The sequence below is a fragment of the Taudactylus pleione genome, unplaced genomic scaffold (assembly GCF_031769625.1).
Source record: "Taudactylus pleione unplaced genomic scaffold, aTauple2 ptg000454l, whole genome shotgun sequence".
Lineage (NCBI taxonomy): Eukaryota > Metazoa > Chordata > Amphibia > Anura > Myobatrachidae > Taudactylus > Taudactylus pleione.
In genome coordinates this window covers 515,287-535,990 of record NW_028284856.1, presented here as the reverse complement: position 1 = coordinate 535,990, position 20,704 = coordinate 515,287, and the positions used below count along the sequence as shown (strand labels likewise).

The window sequence follows — 20,704 nt, the reverse complement described above, 5'->3', positions numbered from 1 at the left end:
GCTGCTGTAGGTAAATCACATTTCCATTATTAGAATTATGATTGGCACATTCACTTTTATCCCTAACACAGGTGACTCGGAAAATTATTAGAAGATTTGTTTTACCTGATGGCACAGAGAGAGAAGAAGTGGTGGCGCACGGGGGTGCTCATGACCCATTGACTGTTGGAGAGGGCGACTCTGTGTCTAAAGTTCTCAAACGCACCGTACTGAAGAGTGACAGTGAACAGGCTGAGGTGAGCTAGACTACACACCATCAGCTCACCAGAAATAGCTCTAATCAATTATACATACTGATGAATTATAGCACAGATTACATGTGAATCCCATTTATTATTAAACATGCATATTAATGGATGGGAAATATGCAAATAAACTTGTCCCACAAATCACTGGAAAAATACATATTATACCCTGACTATAAACCACTAGACGTAATACATTATTGATGCATATTAAACATGCTAAAATCATATTCAGTCCTTGGATGGTTAATTAAAAAAAACACTATTAATAATTCCCTAATAATAAATGATGCAGTGGGATATGCTCACATGACAGGAAATACATGATTTATGAAGTTGCTGACAATTAAGCCCAGGAAAAGGCTTTAATCTATTTTTCTTATGGTGGCATGTAAGTATCTATTTTGGGTATTATGCCACAGTCAGTTGCTGATTAGTATGATTACATTGTCACAGAATGAAGTACCGGTATATTGTGATATCATACAAAATTAACATTTGCTGCTGCTTAAATTAACTACAATTGCTTAAGGCGAGTAATCTGCTAAGGCATATAAGGTTTTGGATGTTTCTGTAATTTACAAAATAGATCCATTTAGTGTATGTCTTAACTAGCTGGGATTGAGTGTGATTTTGGAAGTAGGTATGATTCCAATGATAGTTATGGGTTTTAGTTTAAGTCACGTTATAAAGATTAAGGGTCACACAAAAGGTTTTTCTGCTGTTTCTTTAGCTTTTTTTTATTTTAAAAGATGTTTTCCTTCTGCAGTGAATGAGATTGGCCTAGATGGTGTCACACAAACAGATTGCTATGACAGCTGTGAAACAGCTGCAAATTCTGTTCCAAAATCCGAATCCACCCAAATTTCGTGAATCCGCACAGGTGCGAGTCGCGGTTCTAAGTTTAAATTCGAATTTTGGGTTTTGAATTGCAAAAAATTACATGATTATAGCGGTTTTTAAAAGCTTTTTATAATTAAAAAAAATAATCTAAGACAAAGCACATGAGGGTGGTTTTGCAAAACCAAAACACAAAGATGAACCTAGATCCAAAACCAAAACATGGGGATCAGCGCACATCTCTAGTTTAGAGATGTCAGCATTGGTTCTTACAAGAGTGGCTGGTGCAAAGTACCTGAACACGCCCGGCAGCAGCATCTACTGACAGTGCCCAGTACTCACAACACCCCGCACAATTGCACACATCTACCAGGGTCTGAAATTGTGTGTGACGATCATGCATGTCAAGGATGAATTAAACAAATGTTTATTATAAGTTTAATGTTATTTCACTATCACACAAGTGATAAACTACTGATCGCGGTTTATGTTGAGTTCTTTTAAGTATTTCCTGCCACAAAAAAAAAAAATGCTTTGATATATTGATGATTTGTTTTTGCTGGTTGTTTTCCTGCTGAGTGAAAAACAGGTCATGTGATGCCTCTCTTTTCCAAAGATTGTAACGATCAGTTGCTAATACTAAATATATCTCAACTTTAAATATTGCATGGAAATTGTTTTAAGAACTACTAAACCTCTGAACCATGAAGGTAAATACATTGTTCAGCTTTATCTTGACATTCCACTGCAACTGTGGTAATACCACTTCCCCAGACCATTGCAGACAACTGAACCGTCACCCGTATTTTCCTAATGGCAACAAATGCAGGTGACATCACTGGATCTACCCCCGCGTATGAACCACTAATTGACACAGTGCAGTTCTGTGAAACAAGTTTGTAAAAAAAAAAGTACCTTCTTGCCAACCTGGTGGCCATTTGCAGAGGAAATAAAGTGAACATAGCAATATAAAGACATATAGATAAGTATAAACTCTTGTTATTTCATACCCTACTTTTGAAGTGCTGATTTGAATTACTCTCTCAGGGTACACATCCTGAATATGTATTTTACTTAACTATCCTATGTATCCAATTCAGTTAGTATTCCATATATATATATCTATATATATCATACATGCCCATCCTCTTTTGGAACGGCTGGGAGGCTCCCGAAAATAATGTGGCACTCCCGGCCATCCAAGAATATGGGTAGGTCTCCTGGAGCCGGCCGCAAGCCATCCACACCCCCCCGCAGCTGCCCTCTTACCGAGCACAAGTGGGTGGTACAGAGTGGGCAATGACCCAATCCGCGTTGAATTGCGTCATCGTAGCCCTGCCCCCGCTGTACAATGTCTGAAATAGTGTGCCGACCTGGCTGCCAGAAAGCCGGTAAGTTTGATATATTATATTATACAGATGTGTCCACATACACCCATCCATTTAGCGAAAAACAGGGTGTGCGATTTAGCAGCGCCTAAACACTAATCCAAAGTGCCTAGTACACTAAGATGCAAGATTGGGGAAACAGTATGCAGCCTGTGAAAAAAAGGAAAAGACAGCTCCGATATTAGTGGCCTGTACCATGCATGGTTATGCTTTATCTGCAACTTTATATTAATCCCTTTGTGACAAAAAAAAACTAAATACTTAGTACACTATGGAAGGAATCCAAATAGCCGCACAAGCTGGTTCAATCATCGAGGTTTGTCCCGCACATTAAACCACAGAGGTGCAGCTTCAAGAGCTGCAAGGAAAAGTCCAAAAGAAAAGACACCTTCTGGGGTTTAACCCGCGGGGAAAACCTATTGTTCCGCACTTTACACAGAATCAATGGGTTAGTGTGCTTTCATGCCTGGTTTAATGCGCAGGGTAAAGGCTAATTAATTGAATAGCTTTTTCCTGCATGGCGCGAACAATTAGCTGCGATGCATATCCCATGTCTAATTCAATTTTTTGCCATATGCATACTAGAATACAAAATAGAGGAAAATGTGCACAGCATGGAAATCATGCCAGGGCTCTTGCGCCATATGGCACAGAAACCATAGGTATATGTGTATACACAGTGGATATAAAAAAAAAAATTCTACACATCTTATTGAAATTGTAATTGTTTCTGCTACATGGAGCCTGGAATCAGATCATTTTCCACCTTACAACAAAAAAGCAAGTGTATAACAAATACATAAGTTTTAGGAAAAAAACGTGAAATACCAGCCAATAATAACCTGGTTGCATAAGTGTACACACCCCTAAATAAGATATATTTTTTAATTATAGCAGTTAATCTCTTTCAACTTGGACCTTTCAATTCCATCCCACGTCTCTCTGCAAAAATGTTACGATACATCACTTTGCGAAGGGATCTCCTGTGCACAGTTGTCTTTAGACCATTCCCTATGTTCTCAATACAAGTGATGTCTTAGCCTAAAGGACCAGGGAATTAAAATACAAGTCAAACCACACCAAGATGAAGGGCTATGTCCATGTGACATTAAGTGATCTGTCGCAACAGAAACCACTCCGTATGTTCAAAAACCTTCCATATGTTAGCCTGGTTTTGAGCAGGCAAACATTCAATATATGCTTCCGATTTTTTGGAAGCATATTTTCCATTTTTTGGAAGTTCAATATTGAAAGTAACCATTAATCTTTCACTGTAAAGTACGTCTAGCACAGAGATCTTCAATTCACTCAATGTAGGTGAGGTGAGGCCAGGTCTTTATTGCCTCATCTCTCTCTGTATTTCCAGGGAGTACTGCAATTTTGGTGAGTTCTGACTATAAAAATAATCAGAATAATACAAAGAAGATATTTATAAGTTATAAATATCTTCTTTGTATTATTCTCATACATTTTAAAATCAAAATTCTGCAGTCTGACATGGAAGTATGATAGGGGAGGCTCTGCCTCCCCTGCCTGCATGTCCCTGATAGAGAGGCATTAGAGTGATCACATTTGACACAATTCCCAGTATCTGAAGGCACAAAGTGCTTCCTTTGGGCAGAGGATATATAGGTTTGATTCAATATCTTAAGATGGATCTCTTGTAACCATGCTGACTTAAGGTTAGGCAAAACCGTCTGTAAATTTGTGGGAATTTATTAAAATTCAAGTAGTTCGGTTATTTCCAGGGCCGGCTCCATGAGAAGCCGCGCCTTGTGCAGAACGGAACTGAGGCGCCTGTTACCGGAGCGCAGCCAAAAATGGGTGTGTGGCCTAATTGCCATAGGTCACACCTCTAAATAACATTATTTGGGGGCGTGTCCATATGGCATGCCTCCCGTTTAATGTCTGGCTGGGGGCTAGCCCTGCACTCCTTCAGTAGCTGGGCTGCCCACAGCCTTCTTCCTGCACTGAATGAATGTTGTGCACAAGTGCGCAGCATCTATGCTCTTCTCTGAGATCTGTCACCACCGCACAGAGCTGCGGCGGTGGAGGTGCCCAGCATCCCGACCGCCCGTGGGTGGAACAGCTGGGCAGTGCACGAAAAATGGGACTGTCCCGCTGAAATTGGGAATGGTTGGGAGGGGTGCGCACTCTATGGGGTGGCACCCCTGTTCGACCGCCCTGGTCGAACGTGCCTCAAGCCGGCCTTGGTTATTTCTGTGCACCATGCCTGATAGATAGTGGACCAAGCTTGTGGGTTCAATTCAACTAAGTAAGGGTAAAGATGATGTATTCTAAATTTGGTCAAATGGCAAAAGGAAAGTGTTTGAGATAAAACATTCGGGGTGTCTGAGTTCCATAGAGGGTTGTCTAACGATTGGACATGATGACGTGCCTGCAAAAACATGAAAAAATGGAAACGAGAAAGACCAAATTTATCCTGTCACTGTGTAATTGAAAGGACATGGCGATACAGGTCAAATACATCTTTAATAGACATAATACCCTTTTGCCACCAGAATCTGTATAAAGGATTATTAAGGGAAGGAGTAATAGTTGGGTTACCCTAAAAAGGTATGTAAGGGTAAGAAAGGGGATCTTTCTTGAAGTGTGTGTTGATGCTCAACCATGCTTTATAGGTATCCCAAAACAGAATATTAGACTGGAAGATCAAAGGGTGTTGTGTTCTCGGAATATGTATCAAGGCTGCCGGGGGGATTTGGGTAGAACAAGGCTTCTTCTAAGGTAGTGTTAGTATAGTGGTCAGTATGTAATAACCAATCAGCCACGTAATGAAACAAAGCAGATCTTGCTAAAGCTGCAACGTGACGGGCACTAAGTCCTCCGTTGGTCTTTGGTAAGTAGGCGCGAGAGCGACACATCCTAGGCTTCTGATAAATTTGAAAAAAGTTTGTGTACAGTGAAGAATATCCACTTTCGTAAGTGTAATAGGTAATGTTTGCAGAAGATATGCTAATTTCAGAAATACTATACTTTTGATCACTGTAACTCGGCCAAGAAGAGAAAGCTTCAGGTCCTTCCAATTTAATAGTTGAGATTGCAGTTTGTTCAGTAATGGAGAAAAGTTAACACTATAGAGTGACGTTATCTGGGATGGGACAAAAATGCCTAAATATTTCAGTTTATGAGGCGTAATATAAAATAGAGAAGCTATATGGAGATGAGAGGATAGAAAAAGTATAGCATTAATAGGGAGGAGCTCTAATTTGTCTACATTAATGCGATATCCAGCAAAGGAACTAAACATTGTGATTGTGTCTAACATTGCTGGGATGGAATGTAGTGGGTCCGAAATAAAGAGCATAATATCTGCAAAAAGAAAATTATTTACTTTCTTGGTCCCTAATTTTGATATGTTTAAAGTAGAATTTTGCCGCAAACCTATAGCCAATGGTTCAAGGGCAGTTGCAAATGAGTGGGGAGAGGGGGCACCCCTATCTCGTCCCTCTCTGAATGTAGAATGGTGGGGAAAGGTACTTATTGGTGAGGACTCGAGTAATGGATGTAGAATATAAGGAGGTTAATAAAAAGAGGGGGTAGACCAAAGCGAAGTGTCTCGAATAGATGATCCCAGGTTACCAGTTCAAACACTTTTTCGGATTCCAAAGATAATAGAAAACAGGGATCATCCGTTGAGGATTGCAGTATAGTTAGAACTTTTCTGATATTGGTAACTGAGCTTAGGCCCAATATGAACCCGGTTTGATCAGGGTGTATAATTGATGAGAGAATTACCTTAAGTCTCTCTGTCAATATTTTCATGAACAATTTGTAGTCTACGTTAAGTAGAGAAATGGGCCTATATGAGGAAGGTAAAAGGGGGCCCCCACCAGGCTTCGGTAGGACTTTTAGGGCTGTATTCAATTAGCGACGAGAAAGCCGTTATCTGCGAAAAGTATTGCAGATGACGTCATTTCGCCAGGCGGAGACTTTTCACCGTACTCAATTGAAAAGCGTTTTCAAAGTCAATGCAATGTAATAGGCGAAAAAGTTTCGCCTATGAATAGCAGGCAGAAAAAAGTGCAGAATTGCAGTTTTGGGGTGCAAAAATGCAGAAACCACTCTGCACCCTTGGGACAGCCCCCCCAAAGAATAACAGTAAAAAAAAAAAAAAAAAGAGGAACATCCCAAAAAATGATCAAAATGGGGGCGAAAAAGTACAAAGTGGGGGTACACACATAAAAAGTAGCGAAATAGACTTTTAGGGGGTCTGCAAGTATGGGGTAGGTGTTTTTTTATTGCAGGTGCTTGCAACAGGTGCCTTTTTGACGTCACTTAAAACTTCACTTTAGCAAATTTAAACCATGCTTGCACCCATTTTCAAGTACCCCAAGTTTGACAGGACTACTTATTTTCACGAAAAATACTGCATATTGCTATTCTTCACCACTTGTTCAAAGACGCTATATAGAGGCATTTGAAAGCACTTAAGTACCCCAAATAGCTTCAGGAGGGCTATTCGGGGACATCTATACTGATCCCCAATGTTAGTGCATCTTTTGGGGGGTGTTAGGCTGTTACACTAGTATGGGGACAGAATTCATCAACTTCCAAAAATACTATATTTTTGTAGCTTGACTGCGGGAGAATTCACTATCTTCACATGGCGTTTTCTCCCGCAGCCTGCTCCTTCCCTATGGGAAGGAGCCCCAGGTTGCAAAGAGGAATCCTTTCGGAATTCTCCGCTCCTGTCTGGCTCCTTCTGCCAACGTCAGGGCTTTTGTGCGCCTGCATGAACTCTAGGTCACGCAGGCACACTAGTTCCACTGCTCCGAAAGGAGCAGTGAAAAGATTCAGGGAGACAGCTGAGTTCCGGATCAGCTGTCTCCGTGCTGGAGCAATGATGAATTGCTCTGGCACTCGCCGCGAGTTGAAATTTTAATAAACAGGGTCCGCTCAGACCCCGTTAATTAACATAATGAATAGAGCCCTAAAGCTGGAAAAATGTCTGAAATAGTGTCTTGATTTCAGGCGCCATATGACAGAAGCCTGCAATTTCATTAAGGGTGTGTAGTCTTCTTAAATCCACTGTGTATATATGCATGTGTGTTTGTATAATAGATAATAATATGTAGCAGTAGTTATATTTTAGCCAATTAACTGGCAAAATAATTTATTTTAGTTTTTTAAACAATTGACATTTTGGATATCCTTTACTTACACAGTAATACTGTGTGTAATTTGCAACAACGCATCTATTCATTTGTCTGTAATCCATACTGTACATATTCAATCGTCCTTGAAATAATCCATACTGTATTTTAAATTAGTCTCATGTCCTCTATAGAGAAGAACATTTAAGTCACTTACTCTTATTTATGGGCAGATATTTCTGTGTCTTATTCAAGGCAAAATAAACCTTCCCATGGAATAAAAATATAATGAACTAAACGCCAAAAATAAAATTGTGTCACCAGATTTCATTCTCTGAGCCCCAAGTTTTATCATCAGCGTTCGAAGCTGAGCCCGTGAAAGGACGTAAGGTCAGCAAAGTGGTGAAGAAAACCATGGTCCATGGTGAGAGAACAGAAAAGTATCTTGGAGACCATAGTTTAGCTTCTGATCTTCCATCAGCCAAGGAGGACTTTGAACAGGTAACATACAGTAGTAGTGATGGATGGTCCTGCTGCTGGAACAGGACCTCTATGTAGAACATAGTTTCTTCATTTTTCTTTCTTTTGCAGCCAGATTATTGTACAAATATCTGCCAGTGTTAAATATAGATGAAAGGAAACCAAGCAAAAAATATGGTTAATTATTACTGTGTAGTTTCCACATCCCCAGTAGTTTGCCCAGCCGTTTCCCCAGTGAGCATTGTTATTTACATAATAATTGAGTTTCCACTAAATTAAAGCATATAAACAAGACCAGCACAGATGATTGAAGTACTCATAAAAGCTCAGTTAAGCCTCCTGTGCAATCTGTTAATTAATCTGACAACATCCAAAGGGATACACTATTTGTAAACATATTGAGATATGCAAATATCCCCGTACCAAAGCACACAAATAGAACCTAATATCACAGAATTATTGTACTCCAGGGATTTGGTGAGTAAGATTGCTGAGCTGGGAAAATCTACACATTTATGGCTTTAACAGATATGCTGTATGTTGCCATTGTACATGGGGATATAAGTTATCTATTAAACAAAAATCATATCCACTAACATTTGACTCGTCACTATAAACTGGATACAAACCGTATTGCTTTTTGCATACTGAAAAAAAATTTAAATAAAAATCTTTGGACAGAAAATTAATATAAATACTTGTATGTGTAACAGGATTTCCAATCTTCAATTACTGATGTGATGTACCATTTCAATGATTTGCATAAGTGGCAAAAAAACATTCCACAATTTGAGCACATATTTGATAAACAGACCAGCAGATAATATATGATAGAACTTTGATAGATAGAAAGATAGATAGATAGATAAATGCATGCATACATACATACAGTATGTCACGCTCCAGACACTTAAAACTACCTTTTCACCTCTCCGGTGCCCGTCCAGGCTAGCGTTGAGGTCCACTTGAGCTGTACATCACTCCCGGATAGCGCGGAGGTCCACTGATGCTGCACATCGCTCTCGACTGGTGCTGGGGTCTACTCCTGCTCACTGAGCATGAAGATGGCTCTACAGCAGTCACTTGCTCACAGCATGTCTCCCCAGCATGATGGTATACAGACTGCCCTCCAGAACAACAATATGGACGCACCCATGTCACCTGATGCTCTTCCTCTACCCAGAGCACTGCTCCCAGGCCAGCTGATTGCAACATCCAATCCCTGGGGATCCACCCCTAAAAAATTCCATTTCCTGACTGGCCCTCATTGCCAGTACAACGTCGCTTCTTGCTGAAGTTACAGCTCAGTACGGAGCTCCCAGGTACTTTGTATCTGAATGGCCCCAGTCCATTATATCCAGTTCCTAGATCTGGTAAACAAGTCTCCTATACCAGTGGTTCTCAAACTCTGTCCTCAGGACCCCACACAGTTCACGTTTTCCAGGTCACTCAGCATGAGCACAGGTGTATTAATTACTCACTGACACTTTTCAAAAGATCCACTGGTGGAGATAATTATTTCACTTGTGATTCTGCAAGGATATCTGAAAAACATGCACTGTTTGGGGTCCTGAGGACAAATTTTGAGAACCTGTGTCCTATACCATCTTGCACACCAGTCTGGTTTTACCACTGAGACTTATTCTTACAGCAACCATCGGTTATAGCCGATACCTCCAACCATCAGTCTCCTCTTATCAATTAAGTTCCTCAATTCATTAACATCAGTCCCAACCAATAAAGTTAATCAATTCATCAACATCAGTCCCAACCGATGGAGTTCTTTAATTGATCAACACCGGACTCTTATCAATTTAGTTCCTCAATTCATCAACATCGGTCTGCACTGATCAAGTTCATCAACATCGGTCCCAACCGATCAAGTTCATCAATTCTTCAACATTGGACTCATATCAGTTAAGTTCGTCAAATCTTCAACATCGGTCTCAAACCGATCAAGATCATTAATTTTTTAACATCGGATTGAATTCTCTCAAGTTCTTCAAATAATCAACATCGGTTTCAAACCGATCCAGCTCTTCAATCCAACATCATCGGTACCAATCCGATTCTGCTCATTCATTCAGTATTATATATTCAGTTCCATTCCAACCTGTTTCAGTAAAGACTTTCTGTTCCTGTTCTCGCCTTCGGGCCCACCATCCACTGCCGTATGTCTACCTCCTCACATCTATACATGAGGAGGTCCGGGCTCAAACCTCCTAAGTTCATCCACACCTCTCAAATCTCCCACGCCTGTTCCAACCCAAAACCAACCCTCAGGCGTGACACAGTACATACATATGTAGATACACACAGACAGACATATATGTAGTAATATGACCTACACTATATAGTAGTATGAGATAGGTGGATGAGATACTGTAGAAAGAGAGAGATATATGAAATAGAGAGATACTGTGGGGTAAATATAATAGGGTGTGGAGTTCTGAGATGGGCGAGTCCCTTGTGAGACTACTTGATGATTTAAATCAACCTGGTTTTGCCTGTTAAATAACTGCTACTTTAAAACATCGGGCAGTCTCGCAGAGGACTCGCCCATGTCAGAACTCCGCACCTTATTACATTTACCCCTGTGTGCGTATACTGTATAGATGTGATTAATAGATAGAGATATTATAAAGACATCATGTCTGATATATATACATATACTAACACCTCCCCCCCCGCCCTTCCCCGACAAACCTTTATCACAACATGAATGGCATAAAGTGCAAAGTTAGGTGTTTACCTTAGGTGCTCTAATGCTTATTGCCTCATGTGCAATCCTGAAATGTTGGCCAGACTTGTTCCCATGACTTTCATGTTGTGTTACAGTTTTGTTGGAAATACAAAATCTTCTGTAAAAATCCTGTAAGTGCCGAGTGCTCCACCAACATTTCCCCTCCCCCCGCGGGAGAAAGGACGGGACAGTGCCCGAAAGCGAGAGAGGCGGCAGGACAGTGCCTGGAAAGAGAGAGGGGGACGTCTGGACAGTCCCAAAAAGTGAGAGGGGCGGCGTGACAGTGCCGAAAAAGTGAGAGGGATGGTGTGACAGTGCCCAAAAAAACAGAGGGATGGCAGAACAGTGCCCACAAAGCGAGAGGGACGGCGTCACAGTGCCTAAAAAGAGAGAGCGATGACAGGACAGTGCCCGAAAAGCGTGACTGTGTGACAAGAGCAGGATGGTTGAGGGATATTGTCTTTCACCTGTGAGGTGTATTTATCAATTAGCTTCTAGCTATACTAATACATTCTATAAACAGATAGCTAGAATCCGCTTGTTCTCTAAGGAAGGCGCCCTGTGCCATCAACGCCCCCAGCTGGATGATGTCATGCCGAGGGGGCAGGGCCACCAGCTTAAGGGAAGCCCAGCACTGACCCGCTCGTAACCCCCTGCGGCCCCCCCTCCACCTGCTCATAACTCCCCCCCGGCCAACCACTTATAGAGCACAAGTTGGCGGTCTGGGGGGACGATGATGCTATTCGCGGTGAAACGCGTCATCGTAACCCCGCCCCCACTATACAATGCCTGTTTTCTCAGCACTGCATAGCGGGGGGCAGGGGCGCGATGACGCAATCAGGCTGCCACGTCCTCTGAACCGCCCACTTTTTGGACCACCACGCCCCCTCTCTTCCAGCAAAGTAGGCAAGTATGAATTGCTCTGCAGTTAAAGATCATAGTTGGGTATTATATTATCATGTAGCATAACAGTATGCAATTATATGACCCAAAGTGGGTGCTATTATCATGTAGTGTTAGGGACCACCTGTATAGAGACAGATCCTCCAACATGACCCGTTCCATTAGGTATAAAATGCTCTACTCCTGGACTTCCCTCTTAATTTATGATTGCAGCCACCTGTGTTGAAACTCCTGTCTCATCAATTACCTAGTTCACCCCAGGTGATTGCAATCATAACTTAGGTGGGAATTCCAGGAGTAGAGCATTTTGTACCTAATGGGAGGGGTCATGTTGGAGGCTAGGTAGAGACGTATTGACACAGCCCGGATGGCTTAAACATTTCATTGCAAATATATGCAACAAAGATCTCTGGATTTCTATTATCATGTAGTATTTAAATCTTATTGCTGGTCTTTTGCTTTTTTTCTAGTCAAGATTTACCTCCCCCCTTTTCATGCACCTGTGAAAGACCATTAAGTTGATCTGAGCAGCCACTATTTTATATTACAGTTCTATATGTCAGTAGATATTTACAGATCAGAAAAATATTGCATACTGTAGTTACTTTTGTGGTTGAAATTCAATGTTTGCACTGTAGCTCCTTAGTGAATACTGGCTGTCTGTATTAGATGTATTATTCATGCTCTGGAACACAAAACATTAAAATTCACTCAGTGAGTTTTCTGTTCATTTTTAGGCTCTAAGCTATGTTGGTGGAGATGTGAGCGTTTATCTACCCAATTTAGTGGAAACACAGATTAACAAAGAGGATGGATCTGTTGTAAAAAGGTTTGGGCAGGCATGACACCAATATTAATTGATTGCAGTGGAACTAACATTAGTGATCACCTATTTACGTAAAGAGCACTGTCACCTGCAGAAAGTGGTGGCAGCCATTTTGTCAGCTAAACCAATCATGATGACGCAGCCTATCAATTACCTTCAAGGTACTTTGTGATTAAACACACCTGAGACACTGGCTCCTACAGTAGCCGCATTATCATCTTGTGATGTAGGTGGCAGACACACATTACACCTAGGTTGAAAAAATAAGAAGGAAAGAAACTCTGTTTGGTGAGCACTCTATGAAATATGAATATATTAAAACATAGCTTTTATTAATTAACCCTAATATATCTACGACAAAAAACGAGAATTGACATACAACATGGAACATATAAGTACCTAAATTCACAAAAGATTGGTGAGGGGTCTATAGATATAGACAAACATCCTCTCTTAAAGGAGACCCCTTGGTCAATGATAAAATGCAAAGGGTGATCAAATACAAAACATTTTCATGTATGTCAAATAATTACATTGAACAAACGGCGAACATATGAAGCAACATAATATACATGATACTGCAATGGTATAAATAAAATCACACCAGTATGTGTAATATATTACCTAAAGAGATAAAGTAACAGGACGGTCAGGATCAAGATACATCCACCTGTGATTCTGCTTCCCCTCATTTAGCAGAGGCTATCAATGAGGGGTGAGGGATCATCTGGTGGCAATGTAACCCCTGGAAACAACAGCGTAACCGTAACGTTACTCACTATTTCGCTTCTGCTGTCAAGGGTCTTACATAATGCATAGGACCCTTAATGAGAGAGTTACTTTGAATGAGATAGTCATCAGTTAATAGAGTGGATAGTTAGAAGAGTGAGTGACTAATCATGAACAAATATTCTTAAATAAAGTTTTAATTGTTGTACCAAGAATGACATGAGTTCTTGTCCTGTATTCATTAGTACCATCTGTTCTAAATAGTTTGAAGGGTAATAAATTAATCTTTTACTGATAATCTCTACAAATAGGAAATAAATACCAGAGAAAATACTGACATGAGGTATATAGCAAGTTGATCGTTCATAGTGCACCTGGATAGTAATAATAACACAAAAAATATCTAGTCATATGTGGATGTCAATTTGTATAGTATTCCCACATTAAATGTTACTATAAATCAGTATTGAAAGCCTTCCAATTGAAGACTAGGTTTAGTAACAGCGTTGGACCATCATAGGAGCCAATTTAATAGCAATATCAGATGATATGCAAAACCATGAAAAAAATGCTTCAAAATAGAGCAATTTCCCAATGATTGTATGCCCTAACTAGGGGTGTGCACCGGCCACTTTTCGTGTTTTGGTTTTGGATCTGGATCTTTCTTCGTGTTTAGGATCTGGATTGGTTTTGCCAAAACCACCCTTCCGTGTTTTGGGTTCTGGGTTTTGTGTTTTGGATCTGTATTTTTTTTTAAAAAAGCATAAAAACAGCTAAAATCACAGAATTTGTTGGTTTCTCTGCTCCTATGCTATTATTAACCTCAATAACCTTAATTTCCACTCATTTCCAGTCTATTCTGAACACCTCACACCTCACAATAGTGTTTTTATGTCCAAAAGGTTGCACCGAGGTAGCTGGATGACTATGCTAAGCGACACGAGTGGGCGGCACAAACACGTGACCCATCTAGGAGTGACACTGCAGTGGCAGACAGGATGGCAGTTAGAAAAACTAGGCCCCAAACTGTACATAATGCAAAGAAAAAAAAGAAATGCAAGATGGAATTGTCCTTGGGCCCTCCCACCCACCCTTATGTTGTATAAACAGGACATGCACACTTTAACAAATCAATCATTTCAGCGCCAGGGTCTGCCACACAACTGTGGCTGAAATGATTGGTTCGTTTGGGCCCCCACAAAACAAGCTGGCAATTAATGTGTCCCTGCACAAACTGGCTCTACGGAGGCAAGATGTCATCCTCATCCTCCTCATCCACCGATTCCTCACCCTCTTCAGTGTGTACATCCTCATCCTCACAAAGTATTAACTCGTCCCCACTTGAATCCACCACCACAGGTCCCTCTGTACCTTCTGGAGGCTGGTCTCCCTGGAAGAGCTGATAATTCATTTTGATGAACATCATCTTCTCCACATTCTGTGGAAGCAACCTCCTACGCCTTTCGCTGACAAGGTTCCCGGCTGCACTAAACACTCTTTCGGAGTACACACTGGAGGGGGGGCAACTCAGGTAAAATAGAGCCAGCTTGTACAGGGGCCTCCAAATTGCCTCTTTTTCCTGCCAGTACAGGTATGGACTGTCTGACATGCCTACTTGGATGCTGTCACCGATGTAATCCTCCACCATTCTGTCAATGGTGACAGTATCATATGCAGTGACAGTAGACATGTCAGAAATTGTTGCCAGGTCCTTCAGTCCGGACCAGATGTCCAAACTTGGTCCTGCCTGCCCTGCATCACCGCCAGCGGGTTGCTTAGGATACCTAAGTTTTTTCCTGGCAGCCCCAGTTGCGGGAGAAAATGAAGAAGGAGCCGTTGACGTGTCACGTTCCGCTTCAGCTGACAGTGTGTTCACCAGCAGGTCTTTGCACCTCTGCAGGCTTGTGTCGGCCGGAAAGAGAGACACCACATAGGCTTTAAACCTAGGATCAAGCACGGTGGCCAAAATGTAGTGGTCTGATTTCAACAGATTGACCACCCTGGAATCCTGGCAAAGCGAATGAAGGGCTTCATCCACAAGTCCCACATGCCGAGCGGAATTGCTCCGTCTTAGCTCCTCCTTCACTTTCTCCAGCTGCTTCTGCAAAAGCCTGATGAAGGGAATGACCTGACTCAAGCTGGCTGTGTCTGAACTGACTTCACGTGTGGCAAGTTCGAAGGGCTGGAGAACCTTGCACAACACGGAAATCATTCTCCACTGCGCTTGAGTCAGGTGCATACCCCCTCCTTTGCCTATGTCATAGGTGGATGTATAGGCTTGTATGGCCTTTTGCTGCTCCTCCATCCTCTGAAGCATATAGAGGGTTGAGTTCCACCGCGTCACAACCTCTTGCTTCAGGTGATGGTGGGGCAGGTTCAAGAGTGTTTGCTGGCGCTCCAGTCTTCGGCACGCAGTCGCTGAATGGCGAAAGTGGCCAGAAATTTTTCGGGCCACCCAAAGCGTCTCCTGTCGCTTTTCAGAAAATTCTGCACCACCAAGTTTATTGTGTGAGCAAAACATGGGACGTGCTGGAATTTGCCCAGATGTAATGCCCGCACAATATTGGTGGCGTTGTCAGATATCACAAATCCCCAGGAGAGTCTAAGTGGGGTAAGCCACTGGGCGATGATTTCCCTCAGTTTCTCTAAGAGGTTGTCGGCGGTGTGCCTCTTACTGAAACCGGTGATACACAGCGTAGCCTGCCTTGTAACGAGCTGGCGTTTCTGAGATGCTGCTACTGGTGACGCTGCTGCTGTTGCTGCGTAAGGTGATACATCTACCCAGTGGGCTGTCACAGTCATATAGTCCTTAGTCTGCCCTGTTCCACTTGTCCACATGTCCGTGGTTAAGTGGACATTGTGTACAACGGCATTTTTCAGGACACTGAGGACACTTTTTCTGACGTTTCTGTACAGTCTCGGTATCGCCTGCCTAGTGAAGTGGAATCTAGACGGGATTTGGAACCGGGGACACACTACCTCCATCAATTGTCTAAATCCCACTGCACTAATGGCGGATACCGGACGCACGTCTAACACCAACATAGCAGTCAAGGCCTCAGTTATACGTTTTGCTTCAGGATGACTGCTGTCGTACTTCATCCTCCTCGCTAAGGACTGTTGGAGGGTCAATTGTTTAGTAAAAGTAGTGGTGTTCCTACTTCCTCTCTGGGATGATGAACGACTCCCAGCAGCAGCAACAGCAGCAGCGGCAGCAGTAGGCGTAGCAATGCAGGATCCTCCAGAGGAATCCCGGATAGGAGAGTCAGTCATGCCAGTGACATGGCCTGCAGGACTACTTCCGATCCTGACTAAGGAGGAAATTGACGAGGAGGGAGTTGACGGTGTGGTTTGCAGGCGCTTGGATACAACAGGACAACGGGATTTAGGTGTCCCTGGACTGCTTACGGTCTTAGCCAAAGTTTCTGAACTTGACAGTAACTTTTTATGAACGCGCTGCAGGTGCCGTATAAGGGAGGATGTTCCTAGGTGGTTGACGTCCCTACCCCTACTTATTTCACCTTTACATATGGTACATATGGCAAGACAGTTGTTGTCCGGATTTGGATAGAAATATTGCCAGACCAAAGAGGTGGAATGTTTGGTCTTCTGCCCAGGCATGACCGTGATGGGCTTTTTCATCCCACGGACAACAACTGTCTCCCCCGGAGCCTGATTTAAACAAACCACATCACCATCAGAATCCTCCTCGCCAACTTCCTCCTCAGCGCCAGCTACACCAGTATCCTCATCCTGTTGTACTTCAACAGTGACATCTTCAATTTGCATATCAGCAAGTGGACTGTGGGTGCTCCTTTCAGCACTTGCAGGGGGCGTGCAAATGGTGGAAAGAGCCACCTCTTCCCGTCCAGTGCTGGGAAGGTCAGGCATCGCAACCACCATCACACTTGGACTCTCCTTGGGGATTTGTGATATCTTCTTAGAAAGCACAGTTCTTCGCTGTGCTTTTGCCAGCTTAACTCTTTTGATTTTTTTAGTGGGAGGAGGGCTTCCATCGTCATGTGAAGCTGAACCACTAGTCATGAACATACTAGGGATCGACCTTAGCCGTTCCTTGCCACTCCGTGTCGTAAATGGCATATTGGCAAGTTTACGTTTCTCTTCAGCTGATTTAAATGTCTTTTTCAAGGTCATTTTCCTGAACTTTGCCATTTGGGATTGTATGTGCCCTCTACTATGACATTGGGCATCGGCCTTGGCAGACGACGTTGATGGCATGTTATCGTCTATGTCATGACTAGTGGCAGCAGCTTCAGCACTAGGAGGAAGTGGTTCTTGATCTTTCTCTATTTTATTTTTATCGGAGAAAGTTTGGTCCTCCATTTATGTTATATCGATTTGATATATACGTGCGGCTAAACACAGAAAATAATTTTTTTTTTGGTTTGGACTGGAGTGTACTTTCGGGGGTTACAGCACCCTTAACGGTCAAGCCAGCCGGCCCTTTACTTATGACACAGGCGCACGCTTGGCACTACTTTGTTGATGCACGTGCGGCTACTGCGCACACAATTCACAAACACAGAAAATAATTTTTTTTTTGGTTTGGACTGGAGTGTACTTTGGGGGTTACAGCAACCTTTAACGGTCAAGCCAGCCGGCCCTTTACTTATGACACAGGCGCACGCTTGGCACTAGTTTGTTGATGCACGTGCGGCTACTGCGCACACAATTCACAAACACAGAAAATAATTTTTTTTGGGTTTGGACTGGAGTGTACTTTCGGGGGTTACAGCACCCTTAACGGTCAAGCCAGCCGGCCCTTTACTTATGACACAGGCGCACGCTTGGCACTACTTTGTTGATGCACGTGCGGCTACTGCGCACACAATTCACAAACACAGAAAATATTTTTTTTTTGGTTTGGATTGGAGTGTACTTTCGGGGGTTACAGCACCCTTAACGGTCAAGCCAGCCGGCCCTTTACTTATGACACAGGCGCACGCTTGGCACTACTTTGTTGATGCACGTGCGGCTACTGCGCACACAATTCACAAACACAGAAAATATATTATTTTTTTAGCACTTGGGGGGAGCACCCCTGATGGACAGAGCACCCCCTGGACAACACTACAGCACCCCTTTAGGACTGGGACACTGCACAGGACTTTGGAGTGGACACAGCCCCTATGGAGAACTGACTGCACAACACAGTCCAGCCAGCCCCTATGGACTTTGAAGTAGTGGACACAGCCCCTATTAACAACAGCAGCACAGCACAACACAGCCAGCCCCTATGGACTTTGAAGTAGTGGACAACAGCAGCACTACACTACACTACACAGCCCTAACTCCCACCCTCCCTCTTCACTGTCCACAGCCGAGTGAGAAAATGGCGCCGACGCGGGTACCTTATATAGGATCCAAAACCCGCGAGACTCGGAAGGCGGGATGATGACGTTTTGCCTCGATTTCAGATCCGAGTCAGGCGGGAAAAGTCGAGCCTGATTCGGATCGGACTCGGATCGGGGGGGCTCGGGGGGGTTCGGATTTCAGAAATCCGAACCCGCTCACCCCTAGCCCTAACACACAATAACTGACTGAATAGTGTATCCAATGCACTATATTTATATCACAGATACACTATTCAGTCAGTTATTGTGTGTTAGGGCATACAATCATTGGGAAATTGCTCTATTTTGAAGCATTTATTTCATGGTTTTGCATATCATCTGATATTGCTATTAAATTGGCTCCTATGATGGTCCAACGCTGTTACTAAACCTAGTCTTCAATTGGAAGGCTTTCAATACTGATTTATAGTAACATTTAATGTGGGAATACTATACAAATTGACATCCACATATGACTAGATATTTTTTGTGTTATTATTACTATCCAGGTGCACTATGAACGATCAACTTGCTATATACCTCATGTCAGTATTTTCTCTGGTATTTATTTCCTATTTGTAGAGATTATCAGTAAAAGATTAATTTATTACCCTTCAAACTATTTAGAACAGATGGTACTAATGAATACAGGACAAGAACTCATGTCATTCTTGGTACAACAATTAAAACTTTATTTAAGAATATTTGTTCATGATTAGTCACTCACTCTTCTAACTATCCACTCTATTAACTGATGACTATCTCATTCAAAGTAACTCTCTCATTAAGGGTCCTATGCATTATGTAAGACCCTTGACAGCAGAAGCGAAATAGTGAGTAACGTTACGGTTACGCTGTTGTTTCCAGGGGTTACATTGCCACCAGATGATCCCTCACCCCTCATTGATAGCCTCTGCTAAGTGAGGGGAAGCAGAATCACAGGTGGATGTATCTTGATCCTGACCGTCCTGTTACTTTATCTCTTTAGGTAATATATTACACATACTGGTGTGATTTTATTTATACCATTGCAGTATCATGTATATTATGTTGCTTCATATGTTCGCCGTTTGTTCAATGTAATTATTTGACATACATGAAAATGTTTTGTATTTGATCACCCTTTGCATTTTATCATTGACCAAGGGGTCTCCTTTAAAAGAGGATGTTTGTCTATATCTATAGACCCCTCACCAATCTTTTGTGAATATAGGTACTTATATGTTCCATGTTGTATGTCAATTCTCGTTTTTTGTCGTAGATATATTAGTGTTAATTAATAAAAGCTATGTTTTAATATATTCATATTTCATAGAGTGCTCACCAAACAGAGTTTCTTTCCTTCTTATTTTTTCAACCTAGTCTATTTACTCTAGTGAGCACCTCCACTACCCTGTATTTCATACTCTTCATACGAATAGGGAACAGTGGTTACAAGTTTGATTAATTATACCCATACCATTATAGGTCAGTGCTTCGATTCTCCCTTCTCCCTTCCCTTTCCATTTGACACATTACACCTAACCTGAAAGATTGAAAATGTAATATAATTCCATAAAGTCACCCTAACTTGTGCTTGTATGGTTTGTTTTTTATAAAGAAATATAATGAAACCACATTACTGTTATGCACCTACTTAAAAAACGTGCAGATATCGTCCAGATTTACTAATGTTCATTGGGCCTGATTCAGAGCCGCTCGCAAGCGGCCACTCGCTCACTCCGAGCGATGTTCGCACATCTGCGCAAGCGTATGGGTCGTAATGCGCATGCGCCAACCAGTCATAACGGTCGGAAATCGTGCGCACGCAAAACATCGAGGGCCTGCTAATTTGAGTGACAGATTGAGGCGTTTGTGGGTGGTAACAGGGGAGGGTTCTTGAAAACGGGGAGTGGAGATCTGAACGCAGGCGTGCCAAACGGTCAAAACGGGCGTTTAATGGGAGTGCATAATTAGTAAGGGAGTGTCATCGACCACGTCACTTGGTTGTCTTTTAGCCTGAACTGCTCGCAGTGATTGTGGGAAGTAAAACCTACCACAAGCATTGCAAGCAGTTCAGACGCCTTTCGATGTACTCGA

The 20,704-nt window shown here is 42.4% G+C and overlaps 1 protein-coding gene across 14 annotated transcripts in view; it reads left to right on the top strand.

The window, feature by feature from the left end:
- The window catches only part of ANK2 (ankyrin 2), a 696,877-nt gene that overhangs the window by 666,622 nt on the left and 9,551 nt on the right, over positions 1 to 20,704 (top strand). For all 14 annotated transcript variants that reach the window (XM_088448313.1, XM_088448312.1, XM_088448319.1 and 11 more), the window contains 3 exons: positions 72 to 236; positions 7,915 to 8,091; positions 12,454 to 12,545. In XM_088448313.1, coding sequence (XP_088304439.1) covers positions 72 to 236; positions 7,915 to 8,091; positions 12,454 to 12,545 — 434 coding nt within the window. The remainder of the gene's footprint in view (positions 1 to 71; positions 237 to 7,914; positions 8,092 to 12,453; positions 12,546 to 20,704) is intronic.